At 40.6% G+C, this 13470-nt stretch overlaps 1 protein-coding gene across 1 annotated transcript; it reads left to right on the forward strand.

Moving 5' to 3' along the window:
* The first annotated feature begins 544 nt into the window (after window positions 1-544).
* Window positions 545-11851, forward strand: RFC3 (replication factor C subunit 3). The gene is made up of 9 exons (XM_080377528.1): window positions 545-700; window positions 1795-1932; window positions 3072-3139; window positions 5845-5942; window positions 7202-7383; window positions 7624-7760; window positions 7878-7976; window positions 9011-9080; window positions 10743-11851. The coding sequence occupies exons 1-9, from the start codon at window positions 614-616 to the stop codon at window positions 10932-10934; spliced, it is 1071 nt and encodes a 356-aa protein (XP_080233654.1). The 5' UTR covers window positions 545-613; the 3' UTR covers window positions 10935-11851.
* Window positions 11852-13470: the final 1619 nt, after the last annotated feature.

The following is a 13470-nucleotide window of genomic DNA, read 5'->3' on the forward strand; positions in this document are numbered from 1 at the left end:
CTCCGGCGGCTGGGGCGGTGGGTCACGCCACGGGAGCTCACCTCAGGCCCCAGCTCTCTGATCTAACGCGCTGCGGCGGGAGGCCACCCATGCGCCTCACACGCTGTCACCACCGCTCCCCTGCCACCTGGCACGTATCTGTGTGCCGGTAGTAAAAATAATGAGTTGATCTGCGGCGGTGACGCCGGCAGCAGTTGGTCCCCAGGGCTGGTATTGGCACCGCCGGGCCTGGCGTTAGCCGTCCCTGCCCCGGCGGCCTGCCCACGCCATGGCGGGTGACACCAGGCCCGGCACTGCAGAAGGCGGGACCCCGCGGCAGCGAGTGCGGGGGCAGCCGCCGCCCCGGAGCACAAGCTTTGCCCCTTGTCACCTGCCAGGGCGCAGGGGGCAAAAAACTGCCACTTGGGAGGCGAAAACAGCCCGCAGCCGCCGCGGCCCCCTCCAGCCGGGCGGCGGCGCGGCCACTGGGGCTCACGCGAGGAGGCGGCGGGGGCGGGGCGGGAGCGCGCTCCCGCCGGCGCTTGTCCCTCGGCGGCCGCCGTACTGGCAGCTCCTCCCGCCGCTGACGGGCTGCGGCTGCGCGCTGCAGTTCGGCGCGCGCTTTTCAATCGCCATGAGCCTCTGGGCCGACAAGTACCGGCCCGGCTCCCTCGGCCGGCTGGATTACCACCGCGAGCAGGCTGCGCAGCTTCGCAACCTGGTGAGGGGATGCCCGGGCCCGTCCAGTGGCCCTCGGCGGCCACCCTGGCGGCCTCTGCCCGCCGCGGCCTCCCGCCGTGGGACGCCTGAGGCGGGCCGCCACCGAGTCCTCCCCTCCCCGCAGCGGGGATCCTCCTGGGGCCGGGGCTCGGCGGCCTGTGACACTGCTCCCGCGCGTCTGTAGGGTTTGGGCTGGCGCTGCCCCTCTGTGCAGGCCCCGGCCTTCGGGACAGCGTGCCCCGCTCCGCAGCCTCGCCTTGACGCTGAGGAAAAGGCTGCGAGGAAATGAGCGCCATGCCTTTCTGAGGAGTGGTGTGCGTCAGTGCTTCTGCTGGTTTCAGCCGGGAACGACCGGTGCCTCTGAAAGCAGGGTTTAGCTTGTTTGCTTAAAAGTTAGCTGAAGTTTTAAGGGGAGCAGCCGGGAATAAAAGTCAGGACTATTTAATTGCTTGGCTGTTAAAAGACTGCTTCCCCTGCCGGAGGTACTGGCTTCTCTTTGCTAGACCCCGGGATGATTCACTCCCTCAGTGTTTCTCTCTGACCGTTGTAAACTCTTGATTGTGGGGTTTGGTCAGATGTTCTCCAGGCCGTGCTTTTTAGCTTTTCAAGAAACAAACTCCTAACTTTATGTAAATGCAGGCTATCACTTATTTGCTTATGTTAAAGGCTTGCAAGTGAAACAGTAAAATAATTATATATATGCATATATACCATAATTATGTATGTGTATATCTGCTTTAAACTTTGTTTTAACCCTTTTTTACAGCTGTGTTTATTGCAGCTATCACGCTAGAAACCCTGGAAAACATGTAGATGTTGGAGTGTTTTTTTGTTGGATTTTGGGCTTGTTTTGTTGTTTGGTGGGGGTTTGGGGTTTGGGACTTTTCTTTTTGTTTGGTTTTTTTCTATTATTTTTTTATAGGGGTGAGGTGTTTGCAGTTAAATGAGTTACTTGGCAGTTCTACTTCTAGGTGTTCTGTTGTAACTGACCTGGAAAAATCATTTCATGTAAACTTGGGTGAGAATGAAAGGGTGAATAATCTCTCATAAGGAAAATATTGTTGTAGCTAACTAATCTTGTTGCTTTGTGTTCAGGTTCAGTGTGGTGACTTCCCTCATCTGCTGGTATATGGACCTTCAGGAGCTGGAAAAAAGACAAGAATAATGTGTTTGTTAAGGGAATTATATGGTGCAGGAGTGGAAAAACTGAGGATTGAGCATCAGAGTATAACGGTAAAAAAAAAAAAATGCCCCATCTGCTGTGAAGTAGAGTGGATATTTGTATACTGGTGTGTTTCTGTTGTGAGGCCTTTAAAACTCAAATATAAACTTTTTTTTTTTCACTCAGTATCTTCAAACTCTTCTATGTAATTAATCAGACTAGTTTGGTTACATGAGCAAATACTTTTTGCCAGATATTCTTGTTCCTTAGGTCTTCATGGGTGGGAAGATGTGGGTTGGTTTTTTATTTTCTGTGACTGGTTGTTTTTGGGTTTTTTTGGAGGTGGGTTGTTTGTTTTTTACAGGTGGGTTTGGACAATAGCATGAGTTGTGATAGACTAGATCTCAACTAGGTGTATAGAATTGAATTAATTTTTAAAATAAGGGTTAGTTTACAGATAATTAGCACTGCTTTTTGCATATACACAAGTTTTAACTTGTCACTATGAGAATGAGGAAACAATTTCAGTATTAGAATTTTTTTTGGCTCTCTTAGTTGTTTATTATTAAAAGGTTATATTATCAATTCATATAATCCTTATTATGGAACACTTAACCAGCAAGGAGTTACCGAGCTTCATTGATAAGTAGGTTAGTTAATGCTTGCTTTTTAATTCACAGTAGTGAAACTAATACAATACTTGGACTGGATGATAGAAACATAGAATATATTTAACTATTCAGACCCAAAGTCATTGCTGATATAAATACTAGTGTTTTATTTAAACAAGGTGTAGACTTGAAATCCTTCACCAAGAGAAGTAAACAGCCTCTTAAGGCTTGTCCAGTGGTTTTCCCTGCAAAACTTTTCTTTGGAGGGACAAAGTATCACTTACTTTGAACAGCTGAATCCAATAATAAGACTTCTTGTTACAAACCTCAGTAACTGCAGCATGCAGTGATTTGTGCTATGTGTTGCTATAATAACCATTACTGTTATTATTTTACTGGCTGGATGATGTGTCAGTACTCCTTTTCTCCTTTGGAGGTGGAGTTGGAGGGTAGGAGATCTGTAAGTCTAATGCATCAGCAGTTCTTTGATCTCTGCGACTTCTGATTTGCCTGTGACCTAGCTGGTTATAATCTGTAAGGTATTTTGCATCAGATTTCTAGAACACTCCTGAATTTTAATATACTTACATTCTACATAGGCACCTTCTAAAAAGAAAATTGAAATTAGCACCATTGCAAGTAATTATCACCTTGAAGTTAACCCAAGGTAAGTGTACAGTAGAAATGTTTCACTTCAAATATAAGCTGCTGGTCATATTGCAAACGGTTTCAACCTGGCTATATAAGGGACTAACTGCCCAATGTATTGCCTGAGCAAATTAGATAATGGTTTATGGATTTGGACTGGACTGCAGATGGGAGCAGGGAGAAGATTTTTAATTAAACAGCTCTAAATGAAAAAAATTGGGGTTGCTCTAGACTAAAGACAGTAATGTTCTGCTTAACTAGCCACGTGAGCATGCTGATGTTGAGAACTGGGTGACAAACATCTGGATTCATAGATCTAGCCATTTAAGCTGAAACTGAGAACTTATATTAGAACTAACACCCCCCCTATTGTTAGTTCTCTCACAAATAAAAAATCGTGATTTGAATGTAAGCAAGGTTTACCCAGTAACTCTTAAAGAGTTCAGAGCATGGGAAAGAACATGACAACAAAATAACTGGGAATCTTGTCATGAGCAAGGTTGGATCTTGATTTAAATGACAGAAGCTGTAATAGTATACCGTATGTCATGTTTGACAGTTGTGAAATTGCTGGTGATAATTCACTGACACAAAGTAAATACTTGTATTTACCTGAATATTTTTAACGTTGCTTTAGACCACATGAGAGTGTCATTGTGTACTAGAAGGCTTTGGTTATGTTGGCTTATTTGTCTGGGTTGCAATTATAAGAAAATGTGTATCCCAAAGTAACTTTTAACTTTGTGCTAATTGCTAAACCTTTTTTCATGTTGCTCTAGAAGTTATTCTCATGGACCACGTCTCCTTTAAAATCTTGTTTTGCAGCTAATCTCTGTCTATTGATTAGTGAATATCTGCTGGTATTCTAATACAGACCAAAGTAATTAAGACTGAGACTTTTATTTGTAATTAACTGTTTGAATATGGCATTTTGGTGATATAAAATATATGATCTTCTGCTCTGATAACCTAATACTACTAATACTTCTGTTACTCTCCATAGAGTACTTATAGCTTGAAACGTATATTTAAAGTAAAATAGAATTATTTTATAAAAATCCTGAAAGTGTAGAACTGTATATAATAGTAGTGCTGAGTTTTGGTTAAGAATAAATATATTAATTCATCAACTTTAAGTGATCAAGCAATTGTCATGTTTGTGTCAGACCAGACGGTGAACCTGCATGTGCTGTGCTATAGCCTGTGCAGTTTGATTGAATTATAATACTGTCAAGTCATGTTGTGTCTTGAGTAACATGGAACATGATAAATGGCCAACAGGGAAAGAAAATTAACTTCTGGAAAGGACTCTGCAGACGTGGAATTTATTATGAATCTTTAATAGATGGAACTGTTCTTTTATTCTCCAAAAGGAAGATGTTGACTGAATTCTAAAGTGTTGTCTGCTGGTCATTTGACAGGCTTGGGTAGATGCTTTGAAATGGGTTCTCCTGATTAAGTGTTAGTGAAAGAATAAGGAACAATAAAAATTAAACGCTTGTGTGGTAACTGCCTTTGTTCATTTTTTTCGTGGAATGTTTGGTGTGGTCATATAATACCAAGGATAATCTTTCACCATGCAATTATAACTGGGTTTTCTGTTACTGCAGATAATAACTTATCTTTAAACATTAGGAAACTATCATAATCACTTTCCATTTCCAAAAACTAACCTAGCTTTTAAGTAGAGCCTGCTTGTTTCATCCTGCTTTTTGTTTTCCGCAGTGTAATAATCAAAGGTCTGTTCCCTTGCTGAAGGACATATCTCTGTGGTCAAAGTCAGTGTAGCCTATTCAAGAGATTGTGAACTGTTGAGCTAATACACTTCTGGCTGTTCTGCTGCCTTCTCTTTGACAAGAACAGGGAGGGTCTAGTTGAGTGGTGACTAGAACTAGATGGACAAATGCCTTTTCATTAGCTTGCCAGTGAAATATTGCAACTACTGCTGTGTCTGTGAAGGTGTCTGGATGCTAAAGAGTGAGTTTTTTTCTCTTAGAAGGCAGGAAATCATAGGAAGATACTAGATTTCCTCTTGCCTTTTCTTCTATCACTACAGTAGCACTGCACAGCTTTCTCAGTCCCCAGGTTAGTAGCTCAGCTAGTTTGGCTCAGATTTGACAACCACTGAGAACTGACTTGCAAGCTAGATTACTGAAAAAGCAAAGAAAAAGAGGAGAAAAGCTAACCATCCATGCTGTAATAGTATCTCGCTATCAGTTTTTTACTAGTAGCTCTTTGTAACTTGAGTGTGCCTGCCATTCAAGTTTATTAAGCGTATAGATTGTTCGTAGTATATCTACATCAGTCTTTTGAGTCAGGCATCCTATTATGTGGTTAGGCTTAATTTTTCTTGCCATAATGGATAAAAATGTTCATATTGTGGATCTTTGCCCAAATCATAGGTAACAAAAGTTTAGATTTCTCATACCAGAAAGATAAGTTCTAATTTAATAATTTAATAAATCATTTGAGAACTGTTTAGCTACTTCCCAATACGGTGCTACTAATGCAGCTGTGCCTGCATAAGCTTTAGTTTGTTTTTGTTATTGGGAAGGTGACTTTCTTGAAAGTATGTGTGTTGAGCTTAATTGTAACCCCAACAGCTTCTGAATTCTTTTGGCGTTCTTGTTCAGCCAATTGACCCAAGGGGCTGCTTAGGAGGATGTATTTTGTATGCAATATAAAGTTATTTTAAAGCAAGCTTTATTTATATTCTTGATACAGTGATGCAGGAAACAATGACCGTGTAGTAATTCAGGAGCTCTTGAAGACAGTAGCACAGTCCCAACAGCTTGAGACAAGTACTCAAAGAGACTTTAAAGGTGAGTAAAAACATTTGAAACCAGTTAAAATCCCTCTTAAGCTTGTTTTTTCAGAGATGTCAGCTGACTGTTTTGTTTGCACCTGTATATTCCACGAAGGCACACATGAACCTTTCCCAAATTAAACAACTTCCCATTTTTCTTCCACTGTGGAAATACCTTGAGTGGTTAAATACTCAGCATGAAGTAGTCTTTTCTGTTGGTTTCTTATAAGGACAGGGTGTAGTTGAATGACTGTGGCTGGGCAGAGGGAGCTTGGATGCCTGCTGTCTTTTTTCCAAGTCTACCACTGAAATGCACTGTAACTTAGTTTAATGATCTACGGTAGTAGTTGAATTATGAGTGACTGAGGCTTAATATTGAGATGATGGGCAGGATAACCTGGCAAATGGTGATATTAAGTATTAGCTGCTTATTTGTAGTGTTTTGGGTCATGAGCTGTCTTAGGCAGAAAGTTTAAAAGCATTTTATCATAGAGTATGGAAGGACACTGGGTAAGAAAATGAAGAAGGCTTTTGTTGCATTTGCCAAGACATGTTTTGCTACAAGGCTTACTTTTCCTTCCCATGACTAAATTCAAAGCAAAATCAGAACTATATAACAAGAGATTGAAGGAGAGAAGAAATCTTGACAGAGTAGAGCAGAAATTAGTTGAAAATGCCATGGATTTAGTACTTTGTTTCATCGCTTCACTATTCTCAGGAAATACTGCACTTCACCTAAGCTGCTAGGCAGTGATTGGTTCTACCAGTTAGTGATTTATATATCCTTACAGCTGCAGTCATACCACGTACCTCAGAGTATCTGGTAAGCTGGCTGGTCTCCTTTAGGCTGTGTATATAACCAGAAGAGAAATGGGAGTAATGTGCTGACTTGTTCCTCCAGGCTGTTCTCGCTGGACCATTCACAGTACTGAAATGAGCCATCTGCGAGTTGCCTGTGGAGGAACCTGCAGAAGGCTAGGTTAGCTGCTTGATGTTAGGTATCTCGTGATTGTTCTGAAGCATTTTATAAAAATACATTTTTCTTTTAAAAGACTATGGAAAGGTGCTGCAGCTACAATAACAGGGCAGCTTTCTACTGCTCCTTTTTTAAGACATTGGCTTTTAATATTTTTTTTTCCTGCCTGTGGAACCATGTTGCCTCTTTCTGCTCGTATCACTTATTTTGGTAATTATCACTTTTATGTCAAAGTACTCATTTTCTTAGAAAGGCTTGATATTAATAAAAAACCTCCACTATTTTTAATCCTTTTTCAGTGGTGCTGTTAACAGAAGTGGATAAACTCACTAAAGATGCTCAGCATGCTTTGCGAAGAACAATGGAGAAATACATGGCGACCTGCAGGTTGATCCTGTGCTGCAACTCCATGTCAAAAATTATAGGACCTATTCAAAGCCGGTGCCTGGCTGTACGAGTGCCTGCTCCCAGCATTGAAGATGTGTGTTGAAACAAGCAAAAATAAGTTATTTAAAAGTTCTTACTAGATAAATTCTTGCTGTGGATTTACGAAGTATTTTTCTTCCACAAATGGACCTAGTTTTGCTTTGTGGTGGGTGACTTCTCAAGCATGTCTTTTGAAAGACTGGTCCATCTCTGTTCCAGAAGTGGTTCTGACAGGAGACTCTGTAGATGCTAAACTGTTCACTAAGTGTTGCTCTCACTGTTGTTTTCTGTCTAGATCTGTCACGTCTTGTCCAGTGTGTGTAAGAAAGAAGGCCTGACTCTTCCTCAGGAATTGGCTCAAAGGCTTGCAGAGAAATCTGGCAGAAATCTTCGTAAAGCACTGCTTATGTGTGAGTCCTGCAGAGTACAACAGTAAGTCGCTCATTAATGTAAATTACTCTGACACATATATGAACTTACTTCTGAGGCCTTGTTAGAATAGGTGATGGTTTGCTTTGATTTTAATTTTTTAAATATATTATTATGTAGGTATCCTTTTACTGCTGATCAAGACATTCCTGAGATGGACTGGGAAGTTTATTTGAGAGAAACTGCAAATGCTATTGTCAGTGAACAGACACCACAAAAGTAGGTGATTACACTTGCTTGTAGCTATAAATTATGCTTTTGGTGTACTCTCAAACCTAAAAATAATGCTCTAATTAAGAATATGACATCTTTACTTTAGTTCTATGTAATTTTCTGGCATTTCTACTGGAGCTGGTACTTAGCTACTTTGCAGCCAGAGGAAGTCAGCTTGAAAACTACCAGAGGAGGCTTAATGATCTTTAGGAACTGAAACTATTACTGGTTTTCTCTGTTGAAGCTTTGTAATCAAAATTGAGCGTAAGCTTAGTTGCATGTTGTGCTGTCTTGTCTCTTGGGTTGGGTTGTGTTTTGTTGTTGTTGTGTGGAGGGCGTTGTTTTATTTAAGACTTCTGGTTCACAAACACACCATTTGTAAAAGAATTGGAAATGAGAAATCCTCACTTATTTCAAGGTCTTTAGGAGATGCCCCCTTTATCCATCTTGGCATCATATTCCTGGTGTGAACCTTTTAGTCTGTTCCTTAGGTTAGATGAGATGTCACTTAAATTCTTGTAATTTAAATTAAATAACTTGAGTCTGACCTCCTGATACCAAAGTTGAGAATTGGTGTCGTGTCACTTTCTACCACCTTATCATCTTACCCCCTCTTGTAAACAATGAAAACTGAAAAACAGTGTAAATGAGTCTTGTTCTAATGAATTTTGTGCTGTCTTCTCACTAATCTTGAGCATGAATAATAATTTAGATATTAAGAGGAGTTAAAGGGAGACAAGCCTGAGACAAATTCTAATAGTCTTGTAGCTTCTAGATTAACTGAGACCATTGTAACTTACGTATATGTAACTTATCATACTGTTTTGAGTAAAAGGTGTTACATAGTGTTTGAATTGAAACAGACTGACTTGTGCAGCGCTTTTGGGTTTACAGTAACACACAAAACCAAAACCAGAAAAAAAAAACAACCACTTTACTTGGGTTGACTCTTCTCCTGCAGCATATTTCACAAATAGTGAAAACACATTAGTATGCTTTGGGGACATACTTCTGATGTTTTTGTGGTGTCTTTCCAACAGGCTTTTAGAGGTCCGTGGACGGCTTTATGAACTTCTGACACACTGTATTCCTCCTGAGATTATAATGAAGGTAATTCAGCTATCTAGCTCTTAATGTGTTATTTATAATGCTATGAGTCTCAGTTTGAGTTTAAAAAGACAAAACCCCACACCAGAACATCACAAATAATCCAAATATTGATGAAAAGCTGTGACCTTTCCAAACAGACATGAGTGACCAAGAGATACTTTTCTCTTGTGTTTCTTTCCACTGGAGTAGCCAAAATGGTTCAGGTTATTGCTCTGAAGGAGTAATTAAAGATCTTGTTCCTGCACACACTGATACATGGCATTCACTTCTCATGATCCTCAGTCGATACACTAGACTGTCTAGTTAAGTTCATGTCCTAATATGTTTAGGCATGATGGCTTTGAGTTGTGTAGATTTTGTGGTCAGGAAGATTCTTTAATTCGGAAAATGTTTAGTTTATTTTTGTTGCAGGCTTCCTTCTTCACACCTCTGAATGGTTTAGTAAAACTTGTTCTGTGATCACAGTACAGCAGCATTATAGCCGAGTAAAAATAAAGGAGGACGTGCTTTGTCCCCCTGAAGACTCCTCAGGCCAGTTTCTGTATCGAAACATAGGCATGTTTTATGGGCTAATTTTGATATGATTTGTTTTCTTTTTACAAAAGCTTTGGTTTTATAAGTTCAGAATTTGCTATGTCCTAGTAGAGAGGCTTGCTGAAGGATGCTAGACCAACAGGCCTCTTCAAAGACAGAAGCCATCTTGGGAGGAAAAAATAACATGTAAATTCCATTTACTTTTATTTTAGGCAGAATGGAAGGATGCTGAAGAAAAGTAGAGCAGAACAAAGATTAAAGCTAATGTTTGCAACTTACTGTAGGTGCGCTTTGCCATCAGACATAATTACAAGATAATAAATTTCTTTTCATGTGAACTGATTTCTGCTTTCTGACAGTTAGGTAGTTAGATGCTTTTTTAACCTTCCTTTCTTAGGGTAGGTTAGTGGATCCTGCGTTGCCCTGTTGGAGGATTATTGTTGTTAGGCCAAAGGTGGATGTTCTCTACCCACTCAACAAACTTGAAATGGTCTAGAGATGCTTTTTATTTAATTGTGATTATTTTAATAGAGATGGATTTGCAATGATTTTATTGCAGACTTAGATTGAAAATAAGGCATTTCTGGGGTTTTTTGTAAAGTATCTTGTGTATGTTGGTACATACAAATGTACGTAAACAAATATACTTAAATTTTAAATGAGCCCTTTCCTTGTTACTTATTAATGTTCTTTCTTTTTGTGGTCAATGCTGTTGAGATACGAAGTGATTCTAATACACTTGCTGTCTTGGTAAAAATGGGCCATGTGCCTGCATGCAACAGAAGTTAAAATATTTGGAGATGAGGTTAATTTATCATCTTTATTAAGGTGTAAGTAGTTCCAGTGTATGACTTTTTTTTTTCTTATCTAAGAACAGGATAGGTAACACTTATTTTGGTATGAGGAATTTGTCTTGAAAGAAAGTTCTGAAGGGATGTGGTTCCATGAATCTAGTTCTGTCAAATAGGTGGTGTAATGATTCTTGAATGTCTCTTCTGTTGGATTCATGAATGAACTGTTGGTCATAGCTTGGCTATTTTCAGAGAAATGAGGTTATCCTCTTGACAAAAAAAAAATATGTAATTTTACAAATACCTTCCTGTTTGTTTGGGTTTTTTCCCCTTTTAGGGCCTCCTGACAGAACTTCTAAATAACTGTGATGGGCAACTGAAAGGAGAAGTTGCACAGATGGCAGCCTTCTATGAACACCGCCTGCAACTGGGCAGCAAAGCCATTTATCATCTGGAAGCATTTGTTGCAAAGTTTATGGCAATTTACAAGAAGTTTATGGAGGATGGACTGGATGACATGATGTTCTAACTCTGATGCCCAAAGTTGTACACAGAATGTTGTGTCATGATGCCAACGTTGTAAATGTCTGCTTGTCCATGCTTGATTGCTTGTGGGTCTAGTTCAAAATCAAATACTTTATTTTGCTATTAATAGTAAACTAAAGAACAATATTTGTTCAGTTATAGAAACGAGATGGATTGTTTGACAACCACAACTCTGTCTTTAGATCCATACAAAAATACATTAGCTTTTCAGAAAGAAAACAAGTTGCCTTGGAAGAAGTATAAGACCATAGTCACTTTGCATTATTTTTAAGCTGACATTAAACAGAGAACATGGAATGCTGCATGCTTGCCTTTTGATTGTTCCTGGGCAAGGCTGTAAGGAAAAGATGGTTGTTCCAGTGTGAGCATCTATGTTCTGCCTGCTGATTTGTGTATCTCACTGTTTGGCTGCTTTTATTTTAGCCACAATGTTTTCTGACTTTTATTTGTAAGCAATTGCATTGAAATTGTGGATGAGGAATACTTTTGTGTTGCTTGTAAACCAGTTTGACAACACGGACAATTTGTTTAGAAGGGATATACCTGTATAAAGCAAGTCCACTTGCTGTCTGACGCTTTCATGTTTACCTCAACGTACATTATGCTGTTGAGGTATCCTTTGGCTGTGGTTTAGCAAGTGTAACATTTCAACTTTTAACAAATACTCTCACCTGTTAAATTGATAAGACACTCCAAAAATGGCAATACATCATAAAAATACGAACAACTGAAATGTTCAGTTAGTGTTTTATACTGTCTGTGAGTATCTATACCCCTTCCCCCCCGCCCCCCCCAGGGTAAGACTAAAGGATGCCACTGAAGTTTAAGGAAAAAAAAAAAACCACACACAAAAAAAACCCAGCACCCCACAACCCCTCAAAATAATAAAGTCTCAACCAACACTATCTATGCTACTTCATATTGCAAGTCTTTCATGTGTTATGTCTATGTGCTGTAATACCCTAAAAATGACTGAATGCATGCCCTTTGTGACTTCGCTCTGATAATTTAGGCTATTATTAGATAGTATTTAAAGAGAAAGTGAATTAAATATTTTCCTGTTCTCTTCCTTCCCCCTCACTTTTTTTTTTTTTTTTTATTAGCAGGGAAGGATTGTTTATGTGGGGTTTTTTTATGGATTTTTATCACCAAATCCACAGCACTGATAGCTTCTTGGATGGGAGTCTTGACTGTCAGAGATCCTGGAAAACCATGAACTTAATCAGCAAGAGTAGAAAGGGGTACTTAAATCCATTACAAAGAAGAGCACAATAATGGTAGAAGGGGCATAATTACCACATGTACAAATTACCTGCTCTTCCAGGAGCCTAGTCTTATCTGCTACTTTTTAGAAGCTGAACAAACTAACCATTTGCCTGCCACAAGTACAGTGTGTGATGACACAGAACTGTAAGTTCAAAAGATGAAACGCTTCCACCCGCACAAAAATACCCCATACCAAAAAAAACCCCAATAAAAAACAACACTAACCCCCAAAAATGTAGGGATTTGTGACATGCAATTGAAGTGCCCAGAGACAGTATTGCTGAGGAGGCAGGAGCTGGATTGCAGGGTTAGTTGGAGGAGGCAGAGAAGCAGCCTGCTCTGATTTGTCCAGAAGATTGAAACCCTAACATAAACCTCTCCATAGGTGTTCTTGTTGCCACTTGTTGGAAGTTTCATGTTGATCATGTTCTACCTGGGATGAATCGAGAGTAGTCAAGGATGGAAAAATGGGACAATGGCCAGGGGTCACTGGGAGAGGAAGCAGCTACCCCTGCTCCTGAAAGCCAGCATTTCCCTCTGCTGACGCTGCTCCTGCCTCTTATCTGCCACAGTCTAGAACACACAAATTTAAACACATGGGCACGGTATGTTCTAACTCTCCACACACATTTTTCCTTCCTACAGTAATTTTTAAGGCAATTTTGCCTTAGTATCCATAGCAGGTTCTCCAGGGAAGCGGTCACAGCACCAAGCCTGTTGGAGTTCAAGGAGTGTGGATGATGCTCTTACTCTTAGGTAGTTCTGCGGGGAGGATCCTTAAGGGTCCCTTCCAACTTGAAAGATTTTGTGATAATGATCAGTAAGTGTTGGGCTTTTTGGCAACATCTTAGAGGCTAACCATCTTGGATGCCGCTTCTCCTCCCTTTTGGGTAGCTGTAGCCCTTGCTTAGAGACAGTGTGATGCAGAACTGAGGTCCTGGGCTGTTCCGAAGGAAGCAGGGACCAGTAACCCTCACCCCTCCTACTATGTACTGACAAATGGGGCTGATGGAAACCTATGAGCCAGTGGCTGTCAGAAACTAAAAAGGAATTTGCCATTTTTTTCCCTCATGAGGCTACCATATAACCCTTTTATCAGAAAAAGAGAACCTTAGCCTGGCAAGCAAGGGTGCCCCGGGGTGGGGATGGCTGCCCCCACAGCCTGCATCCACACAGCCCAGCGACAGCGCTGTGCCGGACCTGCGCTGACCACTGCACACCTGCTTCACAGATCAAGTGGGAGGAGGCGGTGC

The sequence above is a fragment of the Falco punctatus genome, assembly GCF_963210335.1.
Source record: "Falco punctatus genome assembly, chromosome: 2".
In the NCBI taxonomy this organism is placed as follows: domain Eukaryota; kingdom Metazoa; phylum Chordata; class Aves; order Falconiformes; family Falconidae; genus Falco; species Falco punctatus.

What these genes read in the sequence shown, in the direction of transcription:
- RFC3 (XM_080377528.1), top strand. Translation starts at nt 614, where the DNA reads ATGAGCCTCTGGGCCGACAAGTACCGGCCCGGCTCCCTCGGCCGGCTG. An exon ending in TACTCAAAGAGACTTTAAAG is followed by an intron (nt 5,943 to 7,201) that starts GTGAGTAAAAAC and finishes ATCCTTTTTCAG; the next exon opens with TGGTGCTGTTAACAGAAGTG. An exon ending in GAGTCCTGCAGAGTACAACA is followed by an intron (nt 7,761 to 7,877) that starts GTAAGTCGCTCA and finishes ATTATTATGTAG; the next exon opens with GTATCCTTTTACTGCTGATC.